At 35.2% G+C, this 25,272-nt stretch overlaps 1 protein-coding gene across 3 annotated transcripts in view; it reads right to left on the minus strand.

Annotated features, from left to right (window-relative positions):
- Positions 1-25,272, minus strand: part of Nkain2 (sodium/potassium transporting ATPase interacting 2) — a 1,169,480-nt gene that overhangs the window by 767,212 nt on the left and 376,996 nt on the right. The window contains exon 1 of one of the 3 annotated variants that reach the window (XM_085842725.1): positions 14,117-14,205. The exons of the other annotated variants lie outside the window; for them this stretch is intronic. Coding sequence (XP_085698851.1) covers positions 14,117-14,137 — 21 coding nt within the window. The 5' untranslated portion in view covers positions 14,138-14,205. Of the gene's footprint in view, positions 1-14,116; positions 14,206-25,272 lie in introns of those variants that run through there. 3 annotated transcript variants of the gene reach the window in all.

Below are 25,272 nucleotides of genomic sequence, written 5' to 3' on the forward strand. Positions count from 1 at the left end.
TTCTTGTTATTGAAATCCAAAGAGCTCAAGAATACTTCCAGTAGATACTATTCCAAATCATGTAAAATTAGGAAAAATAGAGAGTGTGATTATTCTTTTCTATCATCTCTTTCTAAATGTCAACTTTTTATTGAAAGCAGATGAGAGTATGGAATTAAAGAGAAAGTTCTCACAGTTGGATATCAAAATATTATGCTGCTACAGTTGCATTTACATATTTAATAAATGTTTGTGAAATAGTATCTTTGTGGCTTAATTTTATTTATTTTCATAAAAATTGAATTTTATGGCTTTTATTGTCAAGTACTAAATTCAAATCTACTAAATTATGCCTAAGGAAAGGAGGAAAATAATTAGGTCATAAATTTGAAGATTTCTATAATCTAATTATAGAACATCTAATCATTTATGGTGTTAATTTTCTCTGAATTATTTTCCATTCTCTTTGTACTATCACAGTAATAATGTACAGTAGAAAAATATTGTCAGTTTACATTCCTCACTGAAAACAAATTAAAAGGAAAGGTGAAGTAGTTGAGTTAGGTAAGCAATAGATAAATAAGAAATAGTGGGTCCAAAATCAGGTATCATTCTTTTAAGTCCCATAGGCTTAGTCCTAGAAAATGAGTTAGTTAACTTGCTTAATTTTATCTCATCATAAAAATTTTAAGATATCCTATGAATAAGGACACTTTGCACTTTAAGCGCTCCACTTAAGCATGTAAACAAACAAATACACATTTGATTCTAAAACACAGGGTTTGTTTAAGTTTAAAGAAATTATCAACAAAAACTGTTCTTATAAAAATACGTCAACTCTAAACAAAATACAAGTTTTGAAAGCCAAGGAATACTATTTGTCTGAAATCTTCCATTAAATATAAAAACTAAATGTTAGAAATAAGAAATAAGATGATGATTATTCAACACTCTGTCCACTTTTAATTCAGTATAATACAAGGCATTGTTACAATTTATATCGATTTTAAGTAGCAAGTAAAACTGAAAATTAACTAAATTTAAAAAATAGGGCTAAAGAAAAATCACAATAATGTCACAATCACATTCTTATGACTGTATTTAATGAAATTGGTAGGATAGTTAGGCTAATATTACTAGTCTTTACTGAAATTATGAAAGGGCTTTTATACATGTGCCATTTACTTGAAAAAGATTATGTGAGTCAATTTGACAACAGTAACAATCACATAGAAGATAGCTGTTCTTTAACTGTTTTAAATTAAAACTGGATTCTTGTCCTTCAAAAATACTGATGGTTGTAGTGGCAGATGAAAGAAACAGAATTGATCTAAGACATGAGGAAAATACATCCTGCACATTTTCTTTCTATATAATGAATACAGAAACAATTTAATGTAGGTAGAAGAAAGGCTCTAGAACATCCGTGTGTGTGTGTGTGTGTGTGTGTGTGTGTGTGTGGTCCTTGACTCTAGAAAGATAATAAAGAAAATGTAAAAGTAAATTATGCATTATTTAATATGAATAAGAGAGAATATTGGATTACGAAACTGGGCAGAGTTTTAAACTTGACAGCTGAAACTTTCACCATAATGACAAATAAACTGTTTTAGTATTTTTGTTTCTGTAAAATCACATGTAAAGAACAAAGGAATAAGTTAAACCCACAAGAAAAGTTATGCAGATTTTATGCGTGAGAAAGGCCTAGTATCTGTGATATACACTGGACCTCCAACTCAATGATATATAACACAGTAGTTGCCTGCAGATACACATGGCCAACGTAGTGTTAAAGTAATGGCTCCTAGGTTAAAAGCATTTGTAAGTTCACTAACCAAAGCTTCAGTGGGTGTGACCTGGCCTTCATCCACTACATACACACACACACACACACACACACACACACACACACACACACACATATATATATACACACACATATACAGAACATATGCAGGGAATACTTTTGTATTCATAAAATAAATCTATAACATCTTTTTAAAAAATGGATAAAACACACATTCACAATTGTTGTAATCTGTCTTTTACGTGAACTAGAATTTAGGGAAGGAGAAAGAAATATAAAAGCCAAGAGCATTAGTTTTTCATCAGAATGAGAGCAGTTAGCTCAAACACAGATAACCAAAACATGTTGATGTTTGAGGACAGAAAGGTCTTCTAATTCATACTACAAGCTAAACAGGCTTGTTTAACTGTTCCATCTAGTTCCACTGCTAGAACAAGTCCACTGAGCTATGTATGCTCCATGTACTTATCCATAAAGCACAGATAAAGGTTTCTATAGCCATAAACTAATCATTAATTTTCACTATACTTCTCAGGGTTCAGACCATCTTTTGATGCTTATGTTTGACAGTTTCCAGCTGAAATTCAAGAATCCCTGATTCTTTGATCTTGCATAATAAAATAGACCATTCCCAAGTTCATACTGATAAACATGAAGAACCCAGTGACAAACTTTGTCGTTGAGAAAGCACATTCTGGTCTCCTGAATCAAGTGGAAGGCATTGGTGTGCCAGACAAACTCCTGACAGAGCTTATTATTCCCCTCCTGTCAATGCTACTCCATCTGCAGCTCCAGCTCCTTCTCATTCAACAAGTTTTTGCAGGTTCCTCTAGGATCTCAGTGTCAATGCAGATATAGGAGTCAGAAGCCATTCAGTACCTCTTCATCTGGGTTTCAACCTTATCATGATTAAAAGATATTGTTCCTTCTGGGCTAAACAATCACCAGGACCAGAGCTTCTCTTCACAGCACAAATCAGGCAATATCTTACTTGGAAAGCTGTGACTCAGCATAAGGCAAAGCCAGATGAGAGTTCAGCCTTCTTCAGTTCAATTAAAAGGATGACGTGTTGGAGTTCTGGTTGGTGAATGACCAATAGTTATGACCAACCAAGAATAACTTATCACCTGTGTGGACCCTGACCTGCTTATCAAATAGAAAATCTCTGATGCTGGATGGCAGGCCTTCCATCAGAAGGACTTCTCAATACCACTCTCCTCAGAGACTCACTGCTAGTGACAGGACATCTAGACTGAGGCCCAACACATTTCCTTGTGAAGAAGTGGACCCAGCTGCTAGCCAGCTGGATACCAGAAAGAAGCTGCTTTAGGAGAAATTCTGAAAGGTGAAATGCCTCTTCATGATTCTAGGAGCAGAAATACAAATACGGAGGAAACCTCAGGGATAACTAATTATAAAATGCACTTATATATCTTTGAATAAATAGAAGTGTTCAAACTTATTTTTACTGATATATTTCCTAAGCTGTGTGATTATTTCAGGACCAGTAGGTTAACTATTATCCTTTAAACTCTAAGCATATGATAACCTGCTCATTTTCTGAATGACAAATGGCACACAAATTACCATTATCAGCAAATTATGTGTCTTCCCTAGTACTACTTATATTTGTAGAATTTAGTACATTCTTGCTGCTTTCTGTCACCCCTTGATTGCATGTTAGATACATATCATAACAAGAAGGACTACAATGGTAAATATGTCAGAAAACATCTCTGTAACCTTTGTCAGTACATTGTGCCTCCATTCAGAAAACAGCAGAAAGTGTGATCCATCATTTTGATCCATCATTATGAATGTCCAGATGAGCCTCACTAACCCCAGGAGAGTGAACAATGGCTCTTGTCTCCCATGTGGCTGGCTGCCACTTTGCTCTTGACCTAAGGTTATTGTTCTAGAAAATCCACTACACCAAACCATGTACAAGCTGCAAATATGAAAGTGAGATAAAGAGCTGCACAAAATAATGATGATATCTAGTTTAGGCCTAGAACCAAATGTAAGTAGGCTAAAATAAATGCTCACAATTAGTCTGGGTTTTTTTTCCCAAGATGAGTCTCAGAAGGATGTTGAGAGTTGATTGTGCAATCCTGTATACTTTGAGATTTAATTAGGTGACAGAAGGAAGACATTTTCTTCTTAAATTTCTTGTTTGTGAAACTTCTTTAGCTGACATGTTCTCTGCTGAAACTTGTTTACTTTGTCTCCATAAGTTATTCCTCTTAACCCCTTGGCTTAATTGCCCATTATGTGAAGTAGTAAAGATTTCTAAGTAATGGAATGTTTAACGCAGTTGAGCTTCTTTTTCATATAAAGTCTTATGACTGTGTACATGCATATAGAAATCGTTTTCCACTATAGAGTAGGGGAAAATACCTCAAAATTCTATCTTGTCCATGCTTTTGTTCCTTCTGTATTTAATATTGCAGTTCCTCCATATATTATTTTGTTGTTGTTGCCTAAAAAACATGAAGTATAACCATGTGTATAACTTTTTGTGGAGTCCAGAAGTGGGTATCACATGTCTTTGTGACTCCCCACCTAAATTTTAAACTAGATCCCATTTTTTACTTAGATAATGCCATATTTATAATTCTGGGTGGCTAGCAAGTTGTATAAAGCCTCATGACTCTAGCAGTCCCCAGCTCTAAGTTTATAGATATGCCACAATGCTTGGCCTTTTATGTGTGTGGTGGGTATCTGTACATTAGTCATGTAATACATATACAGGAAGTAAGTATTTGAAGGTGTACTGGCTATTTTTGTGTCAACTTGACACAGCTGGAGTTATCACAGAGAAAGGAGCTTCAGTTGAGGAAATGCCTCCATGAGATCCAGCTGTAAGGCATTTTCTGAATTAGTGATCAAGGGGGAAAGGCCCCTTGTGGGTGGGACCATCCCTGGACTGGTAGTCTTGGGTTCTATAAGAGAGTAGGCTGAGCAAGCCAGGGGAGGCAAGCCAGTAAAGAACATCCCTCCATGGCCTCTGTATCAGCTCCTGCTCCCTGACCTGTCTGAGTTCCAGTCCTGACTTCCTTTGGTGATGAACAGCAGCATGGAAGTGTAAGCCAAATAAACCCTTTCCTCCCCAACTTGCTTCTTGGTCATGATGTTTGTGCAGGAATAGAAACCCTGACTAAGACAGAAGGGATTTGTAATTTTGTAGTATTTGAAAAAAAATCATTAATAGTGAGAGGTTTTTAGAAAATTAGATTTTAATTAGAGATGTAAGCATATACTATGTTGTCTCCTGAGAGAGAAGGGATTATTTCAGAAAGGGCAGGTATAAAAACTACATGAGGAGTTGGGGCATGCTTTCAGAATTGGCAATGTTTCACACTCAAACACATCTCTATATAAGCCACTAGTTATAGTGTTCCTTTATGTAATGTTCTTACTTCACCTGTCTCAATAGGCAGCATGGTTTCTCATTTCCCAAGGTATGTTAAATAAGCAAGAGTGCAATGAAGACAGCTGTTAGAGATGAGGAGATGCCAGAATGTAACAATGATGAGAGTCTTACTTAAAATAGGTAATGAAAATATATATACTTAATGTATGCTATCATTCTTCCTGTGCTGTTTGTGTCAAAAGACAATGATAGTGTGATTACAAATTCTGGGATATGGAGATAAATGACAAAAACAATTGAAGGAAAATAAGGAACATAATATTCTGGTAAACTCTGGGTGAGGGAACTCCTGCATAGTGATGGTAGGGATATGGGTAATTGATGAATTGTGAGTGAGAAATAACACAGCTGATATTTCAAAGAATAAAACTAGATAGTCTAGAACAGAGAAAAAATGACGTGACAATGGAGAAAGTAGAAAGTATAACAGTTTCCAAAAATGGCTGCTTCTTGGATATGCCAATATCCTAACATGCAAAATTCAATGATGTGAGAGAGCAAGAGAAGAGAAAGGTTAATTCAAAGTTTAAAAGTACAAGTGCAGTTATTTCAACTGTGGATATGCTCCTCTGCTTTAAACTCATTTGTTCCTTTTACTTTTTATATAGATTCTTCTCTTATTTCTCTCACATTCATAAAGAGAGAATATTCATAGCTGTTCTTTCTGGTTCTGATGAAGACTCAATTAGTAAGTAGGACTTATTTAGTTCTTAGCTGAGGCAACATAGATGAAGCATGATCAATAATATGAGCTAGTAGTTAGCTTTCAATTGTCTTATTAAATTCAATAAGTAATTCCTTATGTGTGACGAGATTTAAAATGAAAGAATCCTTTTCTCTTTTGCTGTAGCCAAATTTAAGTACTCCAATTTTATCTATGTTACAGAACTTCCAGAGGAACTGTGGCTGAATGCCTGGCCTCTAGGCTGTGAGAATCATGTTAGGGATAGATTCTGAGAATCAGTTTTAAGACTTGGTTTATTACAACTCACTTTAAAAAGCACTAGTACCTTCAGACAGTACCCATTGTATCTACCTGATGGTCTTTAGTATGGAACAACTGACTTTTTTCTGGGAACTTAATGTCAGACTGGAGATATCCCAGGTGCTTCTTTCTTACAGAGGGAGAACAATGTTGAAAATACTCAGGTTTCTTCTCACCGCTCACCACTGTCAATATCATAGCTACTAATGTGTATTGTTTTCTCAGGAGTTAAATATGTCACAGGTCAGTAAAACCAAAGCAAGAATTGATTGATCTAAGGGTAGTCTATTATCCAACATCCACTCAAGGAGACATCAATTCAGTCTAAAATTAATATCTAACATCAAGAAACTTCCCTTCCTTTCCTGATCCTATCTAAAGTTCTTATTCTACTCAGGATTTCTGTTTATGTGGTTGGTTGATTGGTTGGAAGGAAGGTTTTGTTTTGTTTTGTTTATCTGACTATGAACAAAAATACCTCTGCAAACTTCTTCATTCAGTGTCCTCTTGATTATGGTGGCTATTTTATTTTTCCTCTTATATATTCAAATCATTCAACCCATAAACATCTGGTTAAGGTCAATTCTCAATATCCCTTAGATCATTGATCACCCAAAAGGATGTCTTTTAAGAGCTTATTTCTATAATTTATTCTTGCATATATGAAATAAATAGGCATTATTGTAACTCACAGATATGTTATATATCTTGTCCCCTTTTAGAGAAGGCAAACTATGTTGGTTTGTAGAAATAAACAGTGATCAAGTCAGTTATACTGTAATTGGCTATTGTAGTAGATAGCATAGGATATTTGATGGTAGAGCACTATACAGTGTATATAATACGGTAGAAGGATTCTGGTATGTGCTGGTGGCCTTCATTAAGAGTGTATGCATCTCACCAAAACCATGCAGTGTTTAATTGCAGCTATATATTTAAATGTAGTGAGTCAACCTTTTGAAAGTTTGTGACAGGTTCAGTTTTCTTGGTGATGCAAGAACCAATCTGCTTGTGTGTCACAAAAATAAAGCATAGAAAATCAAAGTCTGAGTAATCAAGGAAAAACATGTGAGTAGTGAATAATCAGGGGGTAAAATGGATTATAGAATGATTCCATCTTCACTAGAAAGTGAAAGCAGGAGTAAATAGCAAACTAGGTCTTCGTTAAGATTCCTAGTGTTTTTGAGGTACTTTGGAGACAGAGTATTAGAATAAAATAAAAAAGACATAATTAGGGAAGAGACTTGGCAGTCCAGTACTGACAAGAAGGTGTACACGTAGGCCCTTATTGTAAAGTAAGGACATGAAGTAGAATGGAAGAGAGGATCACTATAGGAGAGTAAGTTTGTAAAGCTCACATATGAAGCTAAGTAGTTAGATGAATCGCCTCCAAGAATGCTTAAGTCATCAATAAGGGCCAGGAGTGACTGAAGAGAGGGCCTAACAACAGAGAAAGAGTCAAGAGCTGAACTTCCCAAGGACCATGGAAAATGTGACCAGCAGGCTAATTTATGTAATCCATATCCCCAGCATGTACTCTTTTGTGTGCACCTGGATATACTGGATAAGAAAGGGAAAGAAAGTGAGTTGGGATAAAGTTGCAATCATTAAGTACAGTTTAATGTATTTGTCTATTTGTAGAAAAGGCATTTTCTATATCCTGTATAGCCACTGTTATTTATAAATGTTTGAAAATCACAATAGAGCAAGTAAAACAAGGTTCATTGAAAGACAAAATGACTTCTCTTTAGATGATATTCACGTAAATATTGCTTCCTTTGCTCAAATATAAATCTAAATTGAAAAATAATGTTCTGTCACACAATAAAGGAGATGCAAAGGTACCTACTACTTGTTATATGAATAAATGCAGACACTCTGAAAAGATAGCTGAAATAATGACAAGAGTGTAGACAGAAATGTAATAGTGGTAAAAGGGAGGAGAATCACCAAGTACAAAGAACAATGAACCATCAACCCCCACCTTAAGACAATGTCCAAAGCAAATACCTGTCTTGACTCTGAAGAGTGATGACCAAAAGAAAATTTGCAATGTGAAGATCAACAAGAACCTAATCATTTGTATCACCTCTGTTTTCTTTTAGGGTTCATAAGGTGAGAAATGTGCTGATACAAAATAAGTAGAAGACAATTTTGAAAGCCTGCATTTTTGCCAGACTCCTGTTGTATCCTCTCTACTATGGAAAGATCTGGGCTGCGAGAGTAACATTTTGTTTTAAAATATGACTACACTGAACAGAAGCATAGTTATTCAAAATAATATATTTGTCAATGCGATTTTTGTTTACATTAAATAATTCATACTCCCATTAACACTTTTCTATCAATATACTGTAACTGGAAATGAAATAATTGATACAGCTCTCACAAGTGACATTATATAGGTAATCTATTGTGGTGAAGATTGGAAATCAAGTAAGAACAAAGGGGTTATATACTGGTAGATAAAAGGAGAAGCAACAAAATATCTCTGCCAATAAACCACCTGTCATCCTAAGCAGGGCAATGAAATCCAACACTTTTTTTTCAGTAAATAGAGAATGGGTTTAATGGATTTAGCTATTTTTTAATGTGGACATTTCCAGAGCAGGTTAGACCACATCCAAGCTGCATCCTCTATGGGAAAATGAGGAAAACAATCCTGCAGAGAGAGGACACTGGCAGTTCGTATTGAATGGCCAGGGGTGTTGAGGCATCTATATCCTGAATTGTGAGAACAAAGGGGCAATGCAGTTAAGCAAAGCCAACTCCTAGAAACAAAATGTTACTAGGAGTTGTTCCTAAGAGTTGTTCATTTCTCTCTTCCATGTCTATTAATACTGATTGGCTAATGGCCTGTGTGTAAAATGCAATGTTTCCAGTCAACCATGTATCAACACAAAGAAATTATTAGTTCATATTTACCGATTTCTACTCTGGTATGCTAACTTCATTTTCTCCTAGGAACAAATCACATTATCAGTCTAGGGTCCTTAGATACCAGGGTTTTGTTCTTAGTCCTCATACAAGTACTTTTTCTCTGATGCATGTCATTGCCAACCATATGCTCATACAACATGCATCTACTAAGAGAAATGACCATATTAACTGCTATGCAACTGTTTTTGCATTCACTAAAGAAGAACCATTAAGGAAGTTTCTAATCTGATCATGGGTCACCCTAGCAGATACTTGAACTTCTACCCCAGTCACAGGAAGTTTTTTCCTATGATTCCATTTTGTCCTGTCCCCAGGGTTCAGTTTAATCCACTAGAAAATAATAATAATAATAATAAACAAAAACAAAACAAACAAACAAACAAAAGAACAAACCTCTGACCCCACAAAGACTTGATCTGAGAAATGTCATCAGCTATTGCCTATAAGGTTGTAACTGACCAAGAGAACCATATTTCTTAAGTTTAGTGAGAATTCTCTCTAAGTCATATCAATTTCATCCCAAAATTTTGGGAGTTCTTACAAAGGGATCAAATGAGATCAGGGCAGTTTACATTTCACCATGGTGGCATATGGTAAGCATACAGTGGCATATGGAAGCCTTGATCCTGAAATACAATCCCACTGATTGTAGTGAAATTAGACTACAGTAGAACACAGACTTCTAGGTCAAGGTTCTTATTGTATAGTAAAACATCTAGGATTCTTCTGACAATTCTACACTAGTGATTCCTTTAAGTTTAGTGCAGAGCATTCAGAAAGATACACTCAAATGTCTCAGACACATCACCCTAGAGCAAATGTTTTGCCATGTGTTTATGCTGACCAAGTGCACTGTATAGCTTGAGCATTGTGAGCAAGTACAGAATTAGCTACACACTGCTGTACCTTCCTATACAGTTTTCTACAAATAAACTTTTCTCCATAACCCAAAGTAAATAATTTATAATTTATTAGCTGAAAAAAAATGGAATTATCCTCCCCTAAACCTTTAGTAGGAAGACAAACAATTATAAAGGTAAATATTTCAAAAAAAACAAGCTTTTCAATCAAGTCATTTATAAAACCAAGCCAGGCATATTCTCCTTTAAATAATTACAGAATTATCAGTACCAAATACTTTCCTAATTATTTACTAGAGTCTATATCTGAGAATTCCTTAAAGATTTTAATATGTTTTTGCTCTTCATATAAGCATTAATAATTAAATGTTAACTAAAATATCTATCTGTATCTTCGCCATTTCCTCTCACTCTTGTCTTCACTCTAGTTATATAACTACATAACAACTGCAAACTTCAATGTTTTGATATAGGACTATCTTCATAAAAACAACAACAACAACAATAACAACAACAGAAGTCTATTCCCAACAATAAAAGAACATTGGATGGAATCACCACCACTGACTTCAAGCTATCTGACAGAGCAATTGTGATTAAAACTGCATGGTACTGGTACACTGACAGACAGGTAGATCTGTGGAATAGATTGAAGACCCTGAAATGATCCCACACAGCTATGATCACTTGCTCTTTGACAAAGGAGCTAAAACCATCCAGTGGAAAGAAGACAACATCTTCAAAAATGGTGCTAGCTCAACTGGAGGTTACCATATTGAAGAATGCAAATTGATCCATTCTTGTCTCCTTGTACAAAGCTCAAGTCTAAGTGGATCAAGGAATTTAAAACCAGAGACACTGAAACTTATAGAGAAGAAAGTCTGGATCGAAGATATGGACACGGGGAAAACCCTATAGGTGGAACAATATGAACTAACCAGTACCCCCAGATTTCGTGTCTCTAGCTGCATATGTAGCAGAAGATGGCCTAGTCGGCCATCATTGGGAAGAGAGGCCCCTTGGTCTTGCAAACTTTATATGCCTAGTACAGGGGAATGCCCGTGCCAAGAAGTGGGAGTGGGTGAGTAGGGGAGCAGGGTGGCCAGAGACCTGGAAGGTAAGAAACTCTCAGGACTCAAAGGGAGGGACCTTAGATGAGATGCCCAACAGTAATGAGAGGGAACTTATACAGCCTACCTCCAGCAGGAAGACAAGGCATCAAATGAAGGAGGGGTTTGCCATCCCACAGTCAAAATTCTGATCCATGTTTGTTCCTGTCTGAAAGAATTGCAGAGATGGAAATGAAGAGGAGACTGAGGAAAAGAAGGTACAGGACAGGCTCAAACTGAGATCCAGCTCCAGGGAAGGTCTCAAGGCCTGACATTATTGCTGAGGATATGGAGTGCTCACAAAAAGGAATCTAGCATGACCTTACTCCAGAAGGCCCAACAAGCAGCTGAAAGAGTCAGATGCAGATATTTGCACCCAGCCAATGGGCAGAAGCAGCTGATCCCTGTTGTTGAATTATAGAAAGCTGAAAGAAGCTAAGGAGAAGGGTGATCTTGTAAGAGAACCAGCAGTCTTAATTAATCTGGACCCCTGAGATTTCCCAAACACTGGACCACCAAAAAGGCAGCATACACCAGCTGATATGAGACTCCCTCAAAATACATACAGTAAAGGACTTCTGGTCTGTGTTCATTCAAAGATGATGTACCTAACCCTCAAGGGACTGGAGGACCCAGGGAGTTTAGACGTCAGGTGTGGTGGGGGTGGTGACATCCACTGGGTGACAGGGGGTTGAGGAAGAGGTGTGGGATGTTCAGCAGTTGGAGGGTGGGTAGGGGTGGGAGTGAATAAAATCTGATGTGTAAAAATAAAATAAAATAAAATAAAATAAAATAATCCAATCAGCTTTTTAACCTTCTTGAGTTCTGTGTATTGTATCCTGGGTATTCTGTACCTTTTTTGGCTAATAGCCACTTATTAGTGAGTATATAACATGCATGTCTGAAATACCTCACTCAGGATGATATTGTCTAATTCTATCAATTTGCCTGCAAAACTTATGATTTCCTCATTCTTAATAGCTGAATAGTATTCTACTGTGTAAATGAACCATATTTTCTGTATATATTCATCCATTGTGGGACATCTGAGTTGTTTCCAGCTTCTGGCTATCAAAAAATAAGGCCGCTAGCACTGATTGCTCTTCCAAAGGTCCCAAGTTCAATTTCCTGCTGGCTAGTTTAATTTTAACTTGACACAAGCTAGAGTCATTTAGGAAGAGAGAACCTCAATTGAGAAAGTGGCCAACAAGATTAACCTTTCAACAAGCCTGAGGAGCTTTTCTTGATTGATGTAGAATAGCCTATTTTCCTGGGAGTGGTTCCCCCTGCACCAAGGACCGTGATCCTCGATGCTATAATAAATAAATTTGAATAAGCTTGGGGACTAGGCCAGGAAGCTCCATGGCTTCCAAATTTGCTCTTGCTTCCAGGTTATTGCCCCGACTTCCCTCAGTGATAGATTTTAATATAGAACCTATATAAAGAACCTAATATAAAGATTTTCCTAAGTTATTTGATTATTGAGTTTTATCATATCAGTAGAAACTCTAATTAAGTCACTGCCTCATTTCACTTATGTGAAGAATCTAAAAACGATTCAAACATATATACAGGAATAACAGTTACACTAGTTTAGCTAGATGAGACAAAAAGGAAGATATCAATCATTGTAGGGAAAATCCCATCTGAACTATAGTAAAAATATCTTTGAGTATAAAATAAAGCATATATAACATGATATAATTCATAATAATTTTCCATGTAATATATGCAGATATGGATAATAATTAAAAGCAATCTGGATATAAATACAACCACTTGTATTAAAAGAAATGTTACTTATAAAAAAGCAAATACACTGTTAATGCTTGTTCATGGTGGTCTTAGCACTGAGGAGACTGAAGTATGAAGTGTGATGTCAGCCCTGGGCTAAAAAGCACGCCTATGCTTCCAGACAAAAGCAAACAACAAAAGAAAACAGAGTATGTAAAACAGCTTTATATAATAAAAACTCCTTCCATGGGTATTTTGTTTCCCATTCTAAGGAGGAACGAAGTATTCACATTTCCTCTTCCTTATTCTTGAGTTCCATGTGTTTTGCAGATTGTATCTTGGGTATTCTAAGTTTCTGGGCTAATATTCACTTATCAGTGAATGTATATCATGTAGGTTCTTTTATGATTGGGTTACCTCACTCAAAATACCCATGGAAGGAGTTACAGAGACCAAGTTTGGAGCTGAGACAGAAAGAAGGACCATCCAAAGACTGTCCCATCTGGGGATCCATCCCATAAACCACTACTAAACCCAGACAGTATTGCATATGCTAGCAAGATTTTGCTGACAGGACTCTTATTTAGCTGTCTCTTGTGAGGCTATGCCAGTGCCTGGCAAATACAGAAATGGATGCTCACAGATATCTATTAGATGGAATACAAGACCCTAATGAACTGTTCTACTCATTCCAGCTCCTCATGTAAAATCTGCAAATGGAAGCTTCCAGCAACTCCAGCAAGTTGACCAGTGCCATTGCATCTCTCCATCAGTAATATATATCAAGGAAAGTCAGAGAGAGTCTTGACATAGCAAAGTACTGACAATGTGCTTGATAATAAACTAGAAGGGACATTCCTGCTGTGGCATGCTGGATGCTCCAGTACAGTGTATGGCTCACAGTCTTGACTACTGTTTCTGCTCCTGGACTACTGAAATGCAGATTTCTAAGATTATGCATTGCTGTCATTCAACCTTTAGATATAAAATCCCTCTTTTGGGAAATAACATAGCACAATTGGTAATCAGGATTATAAATGTGCTCACACCCAGAGAGCTGAAGGATTTTGGGGGGTGGTTTTGTTTGTTTGTTTTTATCAAATATTGACATCTTTCTGGTTTAGTCTTACTCACTGCCACACACAGCTGTCTCATTCCATGACCATGCCCATTTTATTTCTTTATGAGGCAACTTTTCCCTGTCTGCAAACTCACTTTTTTTTTACAGTGCCTCATTAGTGTATGGGATATATTTGTGCACATACAAACCATGAGTCTAGACAAATCCATGTCTCTGCCACTTTCAGACAAGCTTCAGAATACCATCTAGAACACTGCTTCCAAAGCATGTTTCTTCTTTTTTCTTTCTTTTAAAATTCTATAAAATATATACAGAGATAACATATAATATATGAGTACTCACCACATCTACAATTATACTTAGTATTTAGTACTTACTTGTATAAGTGCTATTTAGTTAGATCGTTCTGGTCATAACAAATAACAATAAGTTAATAACAGAAATAATGCTGAAATGCCAAAGTTGGTTACTGTTTCAAACAAGTTTTTTCCTCTCCTTAACTAATCAAGTTCATTAATGTAAAACTGTAACTTTTTTCACAATTTGGGAGCACAGTGAACTATAATATTCCCATATGACCATATCAATGATAGTCTTCCAAATAGATATTGAAAGGGATAGAATCCTCATTTGTACATACTTTGTGGCAACCTTAAATATGTTGAACACTATTCAAAGTCTTGTATTACCATCTTCTGTTCATCAATAGAAAACATAGAAATACCATCATTTACTTTCTTTTTCCTTATTTAGCTTCATTCTCATAACCTGGATATAATTACTGTTTGAGCTTTGTTGTCTACCATCAGTTCTTTATGAATTATCTAAAGGTTTTTTTTCACAAAAAATAGAACCTTATTATAAAAACTGCTTTGCAATATGATTTATGTTTGTATTTTATTAAATATTATCTTTATTTACATTTCAAATATTATTCCCTTTTCTGGTTTCCCCTCCAAAAGCTCCTTCCCCCTATTACCTCTCCCCTCCTCCTGATCACTAACCCACCCAATCCTGCTTCCCTGTCCTGGCATTCCCTACACTGGGACATTGAGCTTTCACATGACCAAGGGCCTCTTCTGCCATTGATGTCCAACAAGGCCATCCTCTGCTACATATGTGGCTGGAGCCATGGGTCCCTCCATGTATACTCTTTGTTTGTTGGTTTACTCCCTGGGAGCTCTGGGGGTACTTGCAAGCTCATATTGTTGTTCCTCCTATTGGGCTGTAAACCCCATCAGCTCTTTCAGTCCTTTCTCTAACTCATCCAATTGGGGACCCCATGCTCAGTCTAATGGTTGGCTGAGAGCATCCACCTCTGTATTTGTCAGGCACTGGTAGAGACTCTCAGGAGACAGCTATAACAGGCTTCTGTCAGCAAGCACTTGTTGGCATCCATAATAGTGTCTGGGTTTGGTGACTGTGTATGGGATGGATCGCCAGGTGGGGCAGTCTCTGGATGGTAGTTCCTTCAGTTTCTGCTCCACACTTTGCCTCTGTATCTGCTCCCATGAGTATTTTGTTCCCCCTTCTAAGAATGACCAAAGTACTCTCACTTTGGTTCTTCATTCTTCTTGAGCTTCATGTGGTCTGTGAATTGTATCTTGGATATTCTGTGCTTCTGAGCTAATATCTACTTATCAGTAAATGCATACCGTATGTGTTCTTTTGTGATTGGGTCACCTCACTAAGGATAATATTTTCTAATTCCATTCATTTGCCTAATAATTTCACAAAGTCATTGTTTTTAATACCTGAGTAGTATTCCATTGTGTAATGTACCACATTTTCTGTATCCATTCCTCTTTTGAGGGACATCTGGGTTCTTTTCAGCTTCTGGCTATTATAAATAAAGCTGCTATGTACATAGTGGAGCCTGTGTCCTTATTACATGTTGGAGCATCTTCTGGGCATAAGTCCAGGAGTCTTATAGCTGGGTCCTCATCTGTAAATTGTTTCATCTGCTATAACTTAGGAATATTGGAATATCCTGTTACATAGGAACAAATGCCAATGATTTTCCTTGGCTATTTGAAATCAATGCTGTGGGATAATTATGAAAGTTAGTAGGCATTAGAAAACTCCATTTAATATAATATTTATTTCTTCATTCATGAATTGCTAATGCTATATATATTTCCATTTTAATTGGTTTGATTGTTTTCAAACCTTTTTAAATTACACATGTATATGAGTATGTATATCCATTTGAGTGCAGAGTCCCACAGAGCTAGAAGAGGACATCACAGAACCTGCATCTGGAGTTACAGGCAGCAGATCAACTGCTTGATATGGGTGCTTCACTCAAACTCAAATTCTCTGGAAAAGAAGCAAGTGTTCCTAACTACTGAGAGGTCTTGTCAGCCCCAGCTGCTGTTGTTTTAAAAATATCTTTATGATAATTTTATTTTTATTGACATTAATGCAGTACACAACACAAATATATGTAATTTATAAATATATAAGAATTGTGGCAATCTAAATAGTATATTTAAATATAAAATATAGAAGCTCCTTTTCTATATACAATAAAGACCACATTTTGGAAGGGACAAAAAAAAGTTACAGTAATATAAAAAAATACTGTTATGGATAATTTAGTATATTCACTTTGTTTTAATTTTTACAAAATATCACCATTATTATCAAGAAGCACAGCAAGTAAGAAGATATCTCAAAAAGAGCTAAGACCAGACAAGCCTTCAAATCAGAGCTAACCTCAAACTTTTCAATGACGGTGTTCATTCTAAATTAAGATGAGAGGAAACAAGAGAAAGGTATTCAGAATAGCCATTTTAACTGTTCCATATTGCTATTTCTTTAAAAAAAAAAAAAAAAGAAGGTAGGGACAGAGTGGAAAAAGTGGACAGTTAGTGAAGTTAGTGGAAGAGTTTAAAATGATTTAAAAAATCATGTGGTTAATGAAAAAGAAAACAGCTGATGCCATTTTTATATTATTTCTATTTTTCATCATACCTCAAAACAGTAAGGAAAAGCATTCTATCCACTCTATTTAATATACACCTGTTTTAGAATATAGTATCCTGATTTCTCCAAGCTTAGATTATTCCACTGACTAGCTGTTATTCAACTAGAAGGCACTCTTAGAAAATTCCATGAATTACAGGGTCAGATAGTGCTTGCTCTATACTACTCTTAGTTCTAGTTAGACTATGAAGCTAAATATACTGGCCGTAAAACTGTTTCATGGCATAAAAAAATAATCGAGTCTAGAAGATGTAGATACACTTTTCAAACTGACCATTCTGTAATCTGGCTAACTATTTCACTGGTTTTTAGATAAGAAAATGTAAAATATTATAAACTCTTTAAGGTAAATCTCAACATATTTATACCAAGAACAGTCATTTTGCTCATAATTTTTTCATGGAATCAAATTATATATGTATGCTGTCATAAATCATCACTCACAATGGAACAAAAGGTAAGATTATGTCTAATTTATTTAGATACCTGAAAATTTTCTCTACCATGTGTAAGTTTTTAAACTTTTTTGAGAATTTCATATATGATTATTGTATTTACATTATTTCTATGTCCACATATTCTCCTCCAACTCCCCTTATGACCATAACTTTCTTTTCATATAAATGCACATACACATATATTATCATTGCTAGTATGTACAATTGTTTAGTGCTGACCACTGTGATATTGAAGCACAAATGTTGCAAAAGGGTGTTTGGCTTACAAATAAGTTTTGGTTTACAAATAAGTAACATTACTACCATTGTTTTAGTAATTCAAAAAATTTCAGCTAGGAATATAATACTTTTTACATGGATTTTCAATGTATTCTTTCAGTGTTTGATGCAATCAAAGATGTGTTCTAGGCAATGACAAGAGTTCCAACTTGTACAGAAAACATGATTAGATGGCATGAGTAAAAGCACTGTTGGATATCTTCCTGAAAAAATAGAAGCCAATGAATTCCTCCCCTTATTGATAGTTTAGGAAGTACGTGTGATACATTTATGTCCAATTAAAGAGATATATAAGGATTATTTCAGATGGTCAGTAATGCTTTAACATTGTCTAATAGGATGTTTTTATGGAAGAAATTGATATTATCTGTAGGAATTACAAAAGACTCTTTGAACAGGTTGAACACATGCACAGAAAGGAAACAGCTCCTGGAAATTGTCTTTTATAACTCTGTGAAGAATTGAGTTGTAATTTAGGATTGCTTTGAATCCGTATATGGCTTTTGGCAAGATAGCCATTTTTACTATATTAATCCTGACAATTCATGAGCATGGGAGAGCTTTCCATCTTCTGAGATTTTCTTCTAATACTTTCTTCAGAGACTTCAATTAAAATGGACCAGTTACCCATCTAAGCATGAGGCCTGATGCTCCAAATCATTTGGCCTGTTATTTGTCCAGTCTTGGGAATGATCTTTTTTTTTTTTTTAAGCATACAAGATGATCATTGTTTTCAAAGCATACAAATAGTGTGTCTAAGTATACATCTTAAGTCACCTAAAAATGTATAGTTAAGAAGACTAGTTTTCTTACATATTTATGTTGTCTAATTTATTTTAGAAATACAGAAACACAATTATAATGTGGAGTGTTAGGCCTTTAAAATTAGTTATGTAACACTGAGTATAGGTCTTGAATCAATGGAGAAAATCTGATCAAAGTAACTGAACATTTTCTTCACGGCAGCATATATATCACTTGTGGGAAGATAAATTCCCCAGACACAAACCTATTGACAACATTTTGTTCCCAGGCAAAATTCCAAAATTTCAATCAGCCCCTTTGTATTTTTTGATCACCAAGATTATATATGGCTCTGAAACCAGACAAGAACTTTCATTTAATCAGTATGCTAATTAACATTGTTGTGGTGCAGTATCTGAGGGTTGAGTGTTAATAGTGTGAATGTAGTTAGAACGAGAATTTTCTAGAAGACAAAGTGTTTGGCTCACATACAGAGACCCATAACAATTAGTGCCCTCAGGTTATTATTTCCTCATGAGGATGCAGAACAAATCCAAATTCTCATTCTGTGGTATCAGTCCCCATGCAGCAGCAGCAGGTTTTTATTCCCTCTTTTTAAGTTGGACATATGATGTAAGTTATTTCATATTAACATTGAAACAATTGCATCTTAAGAAATAATTGTGTCTCTGTTTATAGATTTATATCAATATCAAGTACTCACTACACACTGCATTTGGTGCTGAATATCTGGAGACATTACAAATATGTGTTTATTAGCTTTCAGTAAACATTTGGACACACACTACTTAATTTTTTTAAAGTTCAATACAATGCAGTGATAGGAATTGCAATATTTGACAAAAATAAATTTTATTTTTATTTATCTCTATCTACCTTTCAGACATGATGAAACTAATTTTTCTAAAGAATAGTATCTTTTCAAGCATTTTCTTCTACATAAACTTCATTAATAGAGTTCTTTTAGATTTAAATTACTTCCTAACGTTATTACTTGTTCCACATAACAGTCTTAATAACTTGCTAATTCAAAATAAGCACTCAAGGATCTTTTTGTGTCTTAAGGATAAGAAAAATCTCAGAAGAAGCTCTAAGCGGCTTTGTCAGTTTGTAAGGATTGAACCATGGTCGATTTAAACATATGAGCAAACACTTCAACTTGTATATGATTTGAAATCCAGGCACAGGATTAAAGATTTTTAAAAATGAAGATTTCTTCCCTATAAGACAAATCTATAGTAGAAAACCAGAGGCCTTTCAGTGAAACTGAGGACAAAGTAGCATCAGAAAAACTGTGACTTCCCTTGCTGAAGGGTTCACACTAAAGATTAGTCCAATATTTTAGCTGTGACACTACTGACATGTGTTACCCTAATTGTGGCTACCCTAAGCCTTATACCATGACTGGAAGCATCCCTGAGCTTTGCCAGAACATGCTTGTCCAGTAACATCTTTACTCTCACTCTATCAGCCATGTATATGTGATTGTCAATATTATTTCCCAATTCACCAAATATCTTCTGGCAACTCCTATTTGGATGATCATATTCTGAGCCTGGTTTCCTAACAGCACCATGACACCAGTACTTCTGTTCATGAAGCCTTTCTTTTCCTTTTTCTCACTCCCCCCCCCATGCCCCACTGAACTCCATGCTCTACTTTTTTTAGATAGATCCTCAAAGTGAAGCGTGCTGTACTTTGAAGATTTGTCTTGTCACAACATTCTAATCCTCTTGCCTTTGCCTCGCTCCCTAGTGTTCTGGTACTACAGTCACTTGCTTACCAGCCCTAGTCCACTAATCCAATTTTTAGGCAAAAGTGAATATAACTTATTTATTAAAGGAGAGAACTGCAAAGGCTAGTCAATATAATGAAATTGGTATCTATAAATAAGGATTGTTTCAAATCCAGTGTATTATAGATATTATTTGAGTTTCTTTTTATTTGTTAATAAAATGTTGTGCAGTGACTTTAAAAATCTGTTCTTTAAGGTCAGGGAACCTGATTTCAAATGTTATTTATCATATTTATAAACTGTGTGACCATTATTAGGTTACTTAAATTCCAATATAAATGGTCTTCATGCTAATGTAAAATAATATATATTTTCAATTCACACTGAAACGTATAGAAACAGCCCTTCCTGATGCTATGCCATATATTATGTCATATATTATGTCAGAAACCTATTATCTTTTACTAACAATAAAAGTATAAAATTTCATCAATAACCATTCTTTTACATCAAAATAGCTATGTTTTTTCTATGTTCAAAAATTAGAATAGAATATGGAATATATTCCAGATCTCGAGAAATTCAAGTTTACATTTATTTCAACTTAATTTGTGATAGAACAGTTTAAAACACAAGTGGTAGTAAATGTTTCCAATTTAGTTGGGCCTGGGTCCAACCAGGATGAAATCCTCTGAACACACCTGTGTGGGATTAGCTGAATTTGGTTAGCCTCTTTGAATATTTCTGAGGGATTTTAATTAAGTAATAAATACCACCCAAAATGTACATGACACCATTACTATGGAATGGGGTCCTGAACTGAAGGAAAATAGAAACTGAACCAAGAACAAATACAGGTCTTCCCCACTCCATGATTCTGAATGTAACATGACCTTAATCTCCTGTTGCCCGTTGCCATGACCTTCCTACCATGATGACATACACGAAAATAAACTTGAACTGTGAGCCAAGTAAAATCCTTCCTTGCTTAAGTTACTCTGTCTATTATTTTATCACAGTAAAAAGAAACACAGCCAAGGCATATGTGAGTATAGACCTTTCATTTTTGCATTTTTAACCTATAAGAACCTGGGTGTGTCTTCTCAAACACAATGGTTAAGGATTAAAAAAAAAGTACATTTTATATAGTTTAGGTTGATTCAGCTTCTTTGATCATACTAAATAATCTGTTTAAATCAGTATTTTCAAAGTATTACTTTCATTTTTAAAATTATACTTATTTGGAGGGGGCAGTACATATCAAGAGACCTATGTAGACTTCAGAGGACAACTACAGGAATCTGTGCTCTCCTTCACCAACCAGGGAGATGGTACTGAGGTAACTGGTATTTTTAACTACTTAGCTATATCACTAGTCCCTGTCCAATTATATTTTATGAAATAATCCCTAAAATTATTTTACCTAAGCAATTGTATTGCAAGAGAATATATATTATTGAAAACAAAGTAGTTGGAAAGCTATTTTTTTACCCAGTATTGACTAAAATCATACAAGACACACTGATTGTGTATACTAAAAAGCGATAGAGTACAAATCATTCAAGATGTCTGTCCCCAAGCATCTCCCTCCTGTTGTCTTATAACTAATGTAGAAAATTATGCTCATTTCCTTAAATTGCACTATAACAATGAAAATGTAACAAAAATGTTAAGCAGTCACCTTGCCAGGATGCAAGTATCCTGTATTTTACTAAAAAAAAAAAAATTATGTCTTCCCTTTTATTAAATAACACCTTGCAGAATATCCTTGGTTCATCCTCTCTCAGTAACTCCTGGAGCAATTTAATCAGCCATCACTTCCAGATAACTAAGTCAGAGATCATGAGAGTATAATCCATCCATCAGTCAGAACAGGATATTGGTGAATAATATCGAAGACATCCGTTTTCCACTAAATGTTAGCTCATCAGGGGTTTTTCCAAATTCTAAAATCCCTTTATTAGCAAGTCCTGGTTACAAGATAGGCTTCCTCTAGCAGCAAGGTAGTGGCCACCAGGACTTGCTAATAAAGGGATAACCTGTAGTATGTAAAAATGGTGATAGGAAAGGACACTGATATTTGTAAACTATCCAGAGATAATTTATGCACCAGTGTACTAGGTGTAGGGTTATAAGTTTCTTGTTCATTCTGACTTAGTCAGGCTGTTGACCTCATCCAGCCATTCTGAATTTAAACAAGGTTTAGTCCACTTATGAACAAACCAAAATTAGAGCAGATAGCATAACTCACAAACTGACTTGTATCTAATCGGCTTCTCTAATTTGGCAATGTCATCTTTGTGACATCTAAACATTAAAAAAGATTTATTTCAGCCAATAGTTAAGCTTAATTGTTGTTTCTAGGAGAAAAAGACAATGAATTTCTACCAAAATTTCATGATTTCTTTGTCCTAAAGGTATTTAAGTTCTCAAACATAATTAGTTATCATTGACTAACCAAAATATTGATATCTACTTAGTTGTCTTGTAGTGGATTTGAAATAGTTTTCTAAGTCATTTTAATAAAAAAATAATTTTACAGAGAACAAATATGGGTAAGAATTGATCCGCAGCCTTGTGCTAAAGAATTTGTAAAGAAAACACATACCATGTAATTTCTATGATATAAGTGCAATACTCCAGTAAACACATCTGTTGAAGATGACCATGGAAGAAACCTTAAGGAACAGGTAAGTTTACAGCAGAAAAGCTGATATACTTTCAGAAACAGCATGATTACAGAATTGCTAAGTGTTCAACAGTAACTAAAAGCAATTTAGAATTAGGACCTAAGGATAAGGAGCAGAGGTCTCAGAATCAGCAGGTCTGGAGAACCAATCATTAGAAAAATCTAAGCATCATGATTTCCAAAATAATAATATGTCATTCAGTAACTTTTCTAATTAGCCCACAAAATGGTCAGGCAGATGTTAACTGCCAGAGAACTAAACAGCTATCCATTAATTTTTATGATGTTAAAATGTCTTGGGTCCATTACATTTCTCATTACTGTGATCAAATACCAAACCAAAAGTAACAGAGGAGGAAGCTTACATTGCCTCACAGTTTAAGAAGGAATTCAGTCTATTATAGCCAGGAAGCCATGGGAAGTAGAATGTGATGCAACCGTTCCCTTTGCATCCACAGTGTATAGAAGAATGGATGAGAAGCAGAGCTGGGCTGTATAATCTCAGGCAGTCTTCCAGTGACCAAGTGGTTCAAGTAAAGCTCCACTTTCAAAATAGCATCACCACTTAGAGATCAAGTATTCAAATGAAGATGTTTTTAGGAGATATTTCACATTCAAGCCAAATAGTCCTTTTATACTGTATCAAATCACAGAAATCATGATGAAATCCCAGAGTTATAATGTTTTACCTTGGTGTTTACAATCAAGCAGGGTCAAATATGAATGTTGTAATTACTTGCTATTATTTGCTTTATCAACTAAAATGCTGCTGCCAATCCAAAACTTTCCTACCAGTTCTCTTTCTAGCTTTTGCTTTTATTCACAGAAGAATAACATCCCAATCTCCCTAGGTTAATGAGATATTCTCCCAAATTACAGCAATGAGATCTCTAGGCCCAGGGTTTCCTACTGGTGTGGTATCACATGATGACATGTATTCATGGATACAAAGAGAGTGTAACTTTAGATTTGACTTTCAACCAATAGTCCAGCTGTTATAACAGTAAATTTGACAATACCCTGGGGAACAAGTAAGGGTGATGTTTAATGCAAACTAGCTTGTGGGAAAATATGATCACTTCCTATTACAAAGCAATAAAATATTAAAAAGGATTCCTTGGGGACATATTTAATGAATATTGATAAAGTTGATAGCCCGGGGAGTTGTATCCTAACCTAAGTAGAATACAATATTAGAAAAATTGTAGGTCAGCTATTTCCATCAAAATTATGTAGAATGTGAATAATATAGTTGAACTAGAATACACACTAGAATATGTATTCTGAAATTAGGCAACTCTGAGGTTCTAAATCTATATTCTGTCTCATTTATTCTAACCATGTAGATTTTATTTTTACTTTTTATATTTGTTTATTTTATTTTGTGTATATTAATGTTCACCTGAATGTACGTATTGCAAAATGTTCCTGCTTATGGGTGGTTTTAAGAACATACTAGTGCTAGAAACTGAACTGTGATCCTTGGCAAGAAGAGCAAATACTTGTAATCATTGAGATATCTCTCCAAACCTGTACATGTAAATTTTTAAAGATTATCTATTTCTCTCTCTCTCTCTCTCTCTCTCTCTCTCTCTCTCTCTCTCTCTCTCTCTCTCTCTCTCCCTACCTATCTACCTATGTATATACCTGTATACAGTAGCAAACTATATATATGCATATATACATATATGTATATGTTTGTTATAGTAATACAATGAGTAGCTAATAATACAAGTGATATACAAAAATGGTATGGGCTTAGAATGCATCACAAGAATATATGAATGTCTCAGTTTGAACCTATAATGATCTTGCTCATGAATACATACTTAAAACAGAGAAACCTCTAATATTTTTTTAAAAAAACAGGTCAAATTAATATGGCAGTGTTATATTTTGAAATAGAATGGCCCTCATAGGGTCATGTGTTTCACTGTTTGATCCCCAGTTAGTGTAAATTTTAGGAAGGATTAGAGGGTTTGGCCTTGTGGAGTAACAGTGGACTTGTTGGAAAAGGTATGTTACAGGGTATGGGATCTGAAGTTCCAAAAGCTCATAATAGCCGCCCCCTCTCTCTTTCTGCTGTCTCCAGATTCAGAGGTGGTACAGCTCTTAACCATTTCTCCAGGACCATGCCTTCCTACCTACCACTATACTCTCTCACCTCTGAAACTGTTAGCAAGTCCCCAAGTAATTGTTTTGTCTTATAAGTTGCCTCAGTCATTGTGTCTCTCTTCCATAATAGAGCAGTGACGAAGACAGTCAGTGTGAAGACATCCTAGAAGCAGGAAAGTCTAAACTTATATAGTAGGTAAATTCTTCTTTAGATAAATTCTGTGATTCATAATTCCACAGACATTTTTAGGTAAATTGACATCATGTAGTTTAGCAACTTTGAACCATGGGGATTATCAAAGATGATCCCCTAAA

Source organism: Mus caroli, unplaced genomic scaffold, assembly GCF_978045245.1.
Source record: "Mus caroli unplaced genomic scaffold, Mus_caroli_1 scaffold_9, whole genome shotgun sequence".
NCBI lineage: Eukaryota > Metazoa > Chordata > Mammalia > Rodentia > Muridae > Mus > Mus caroli.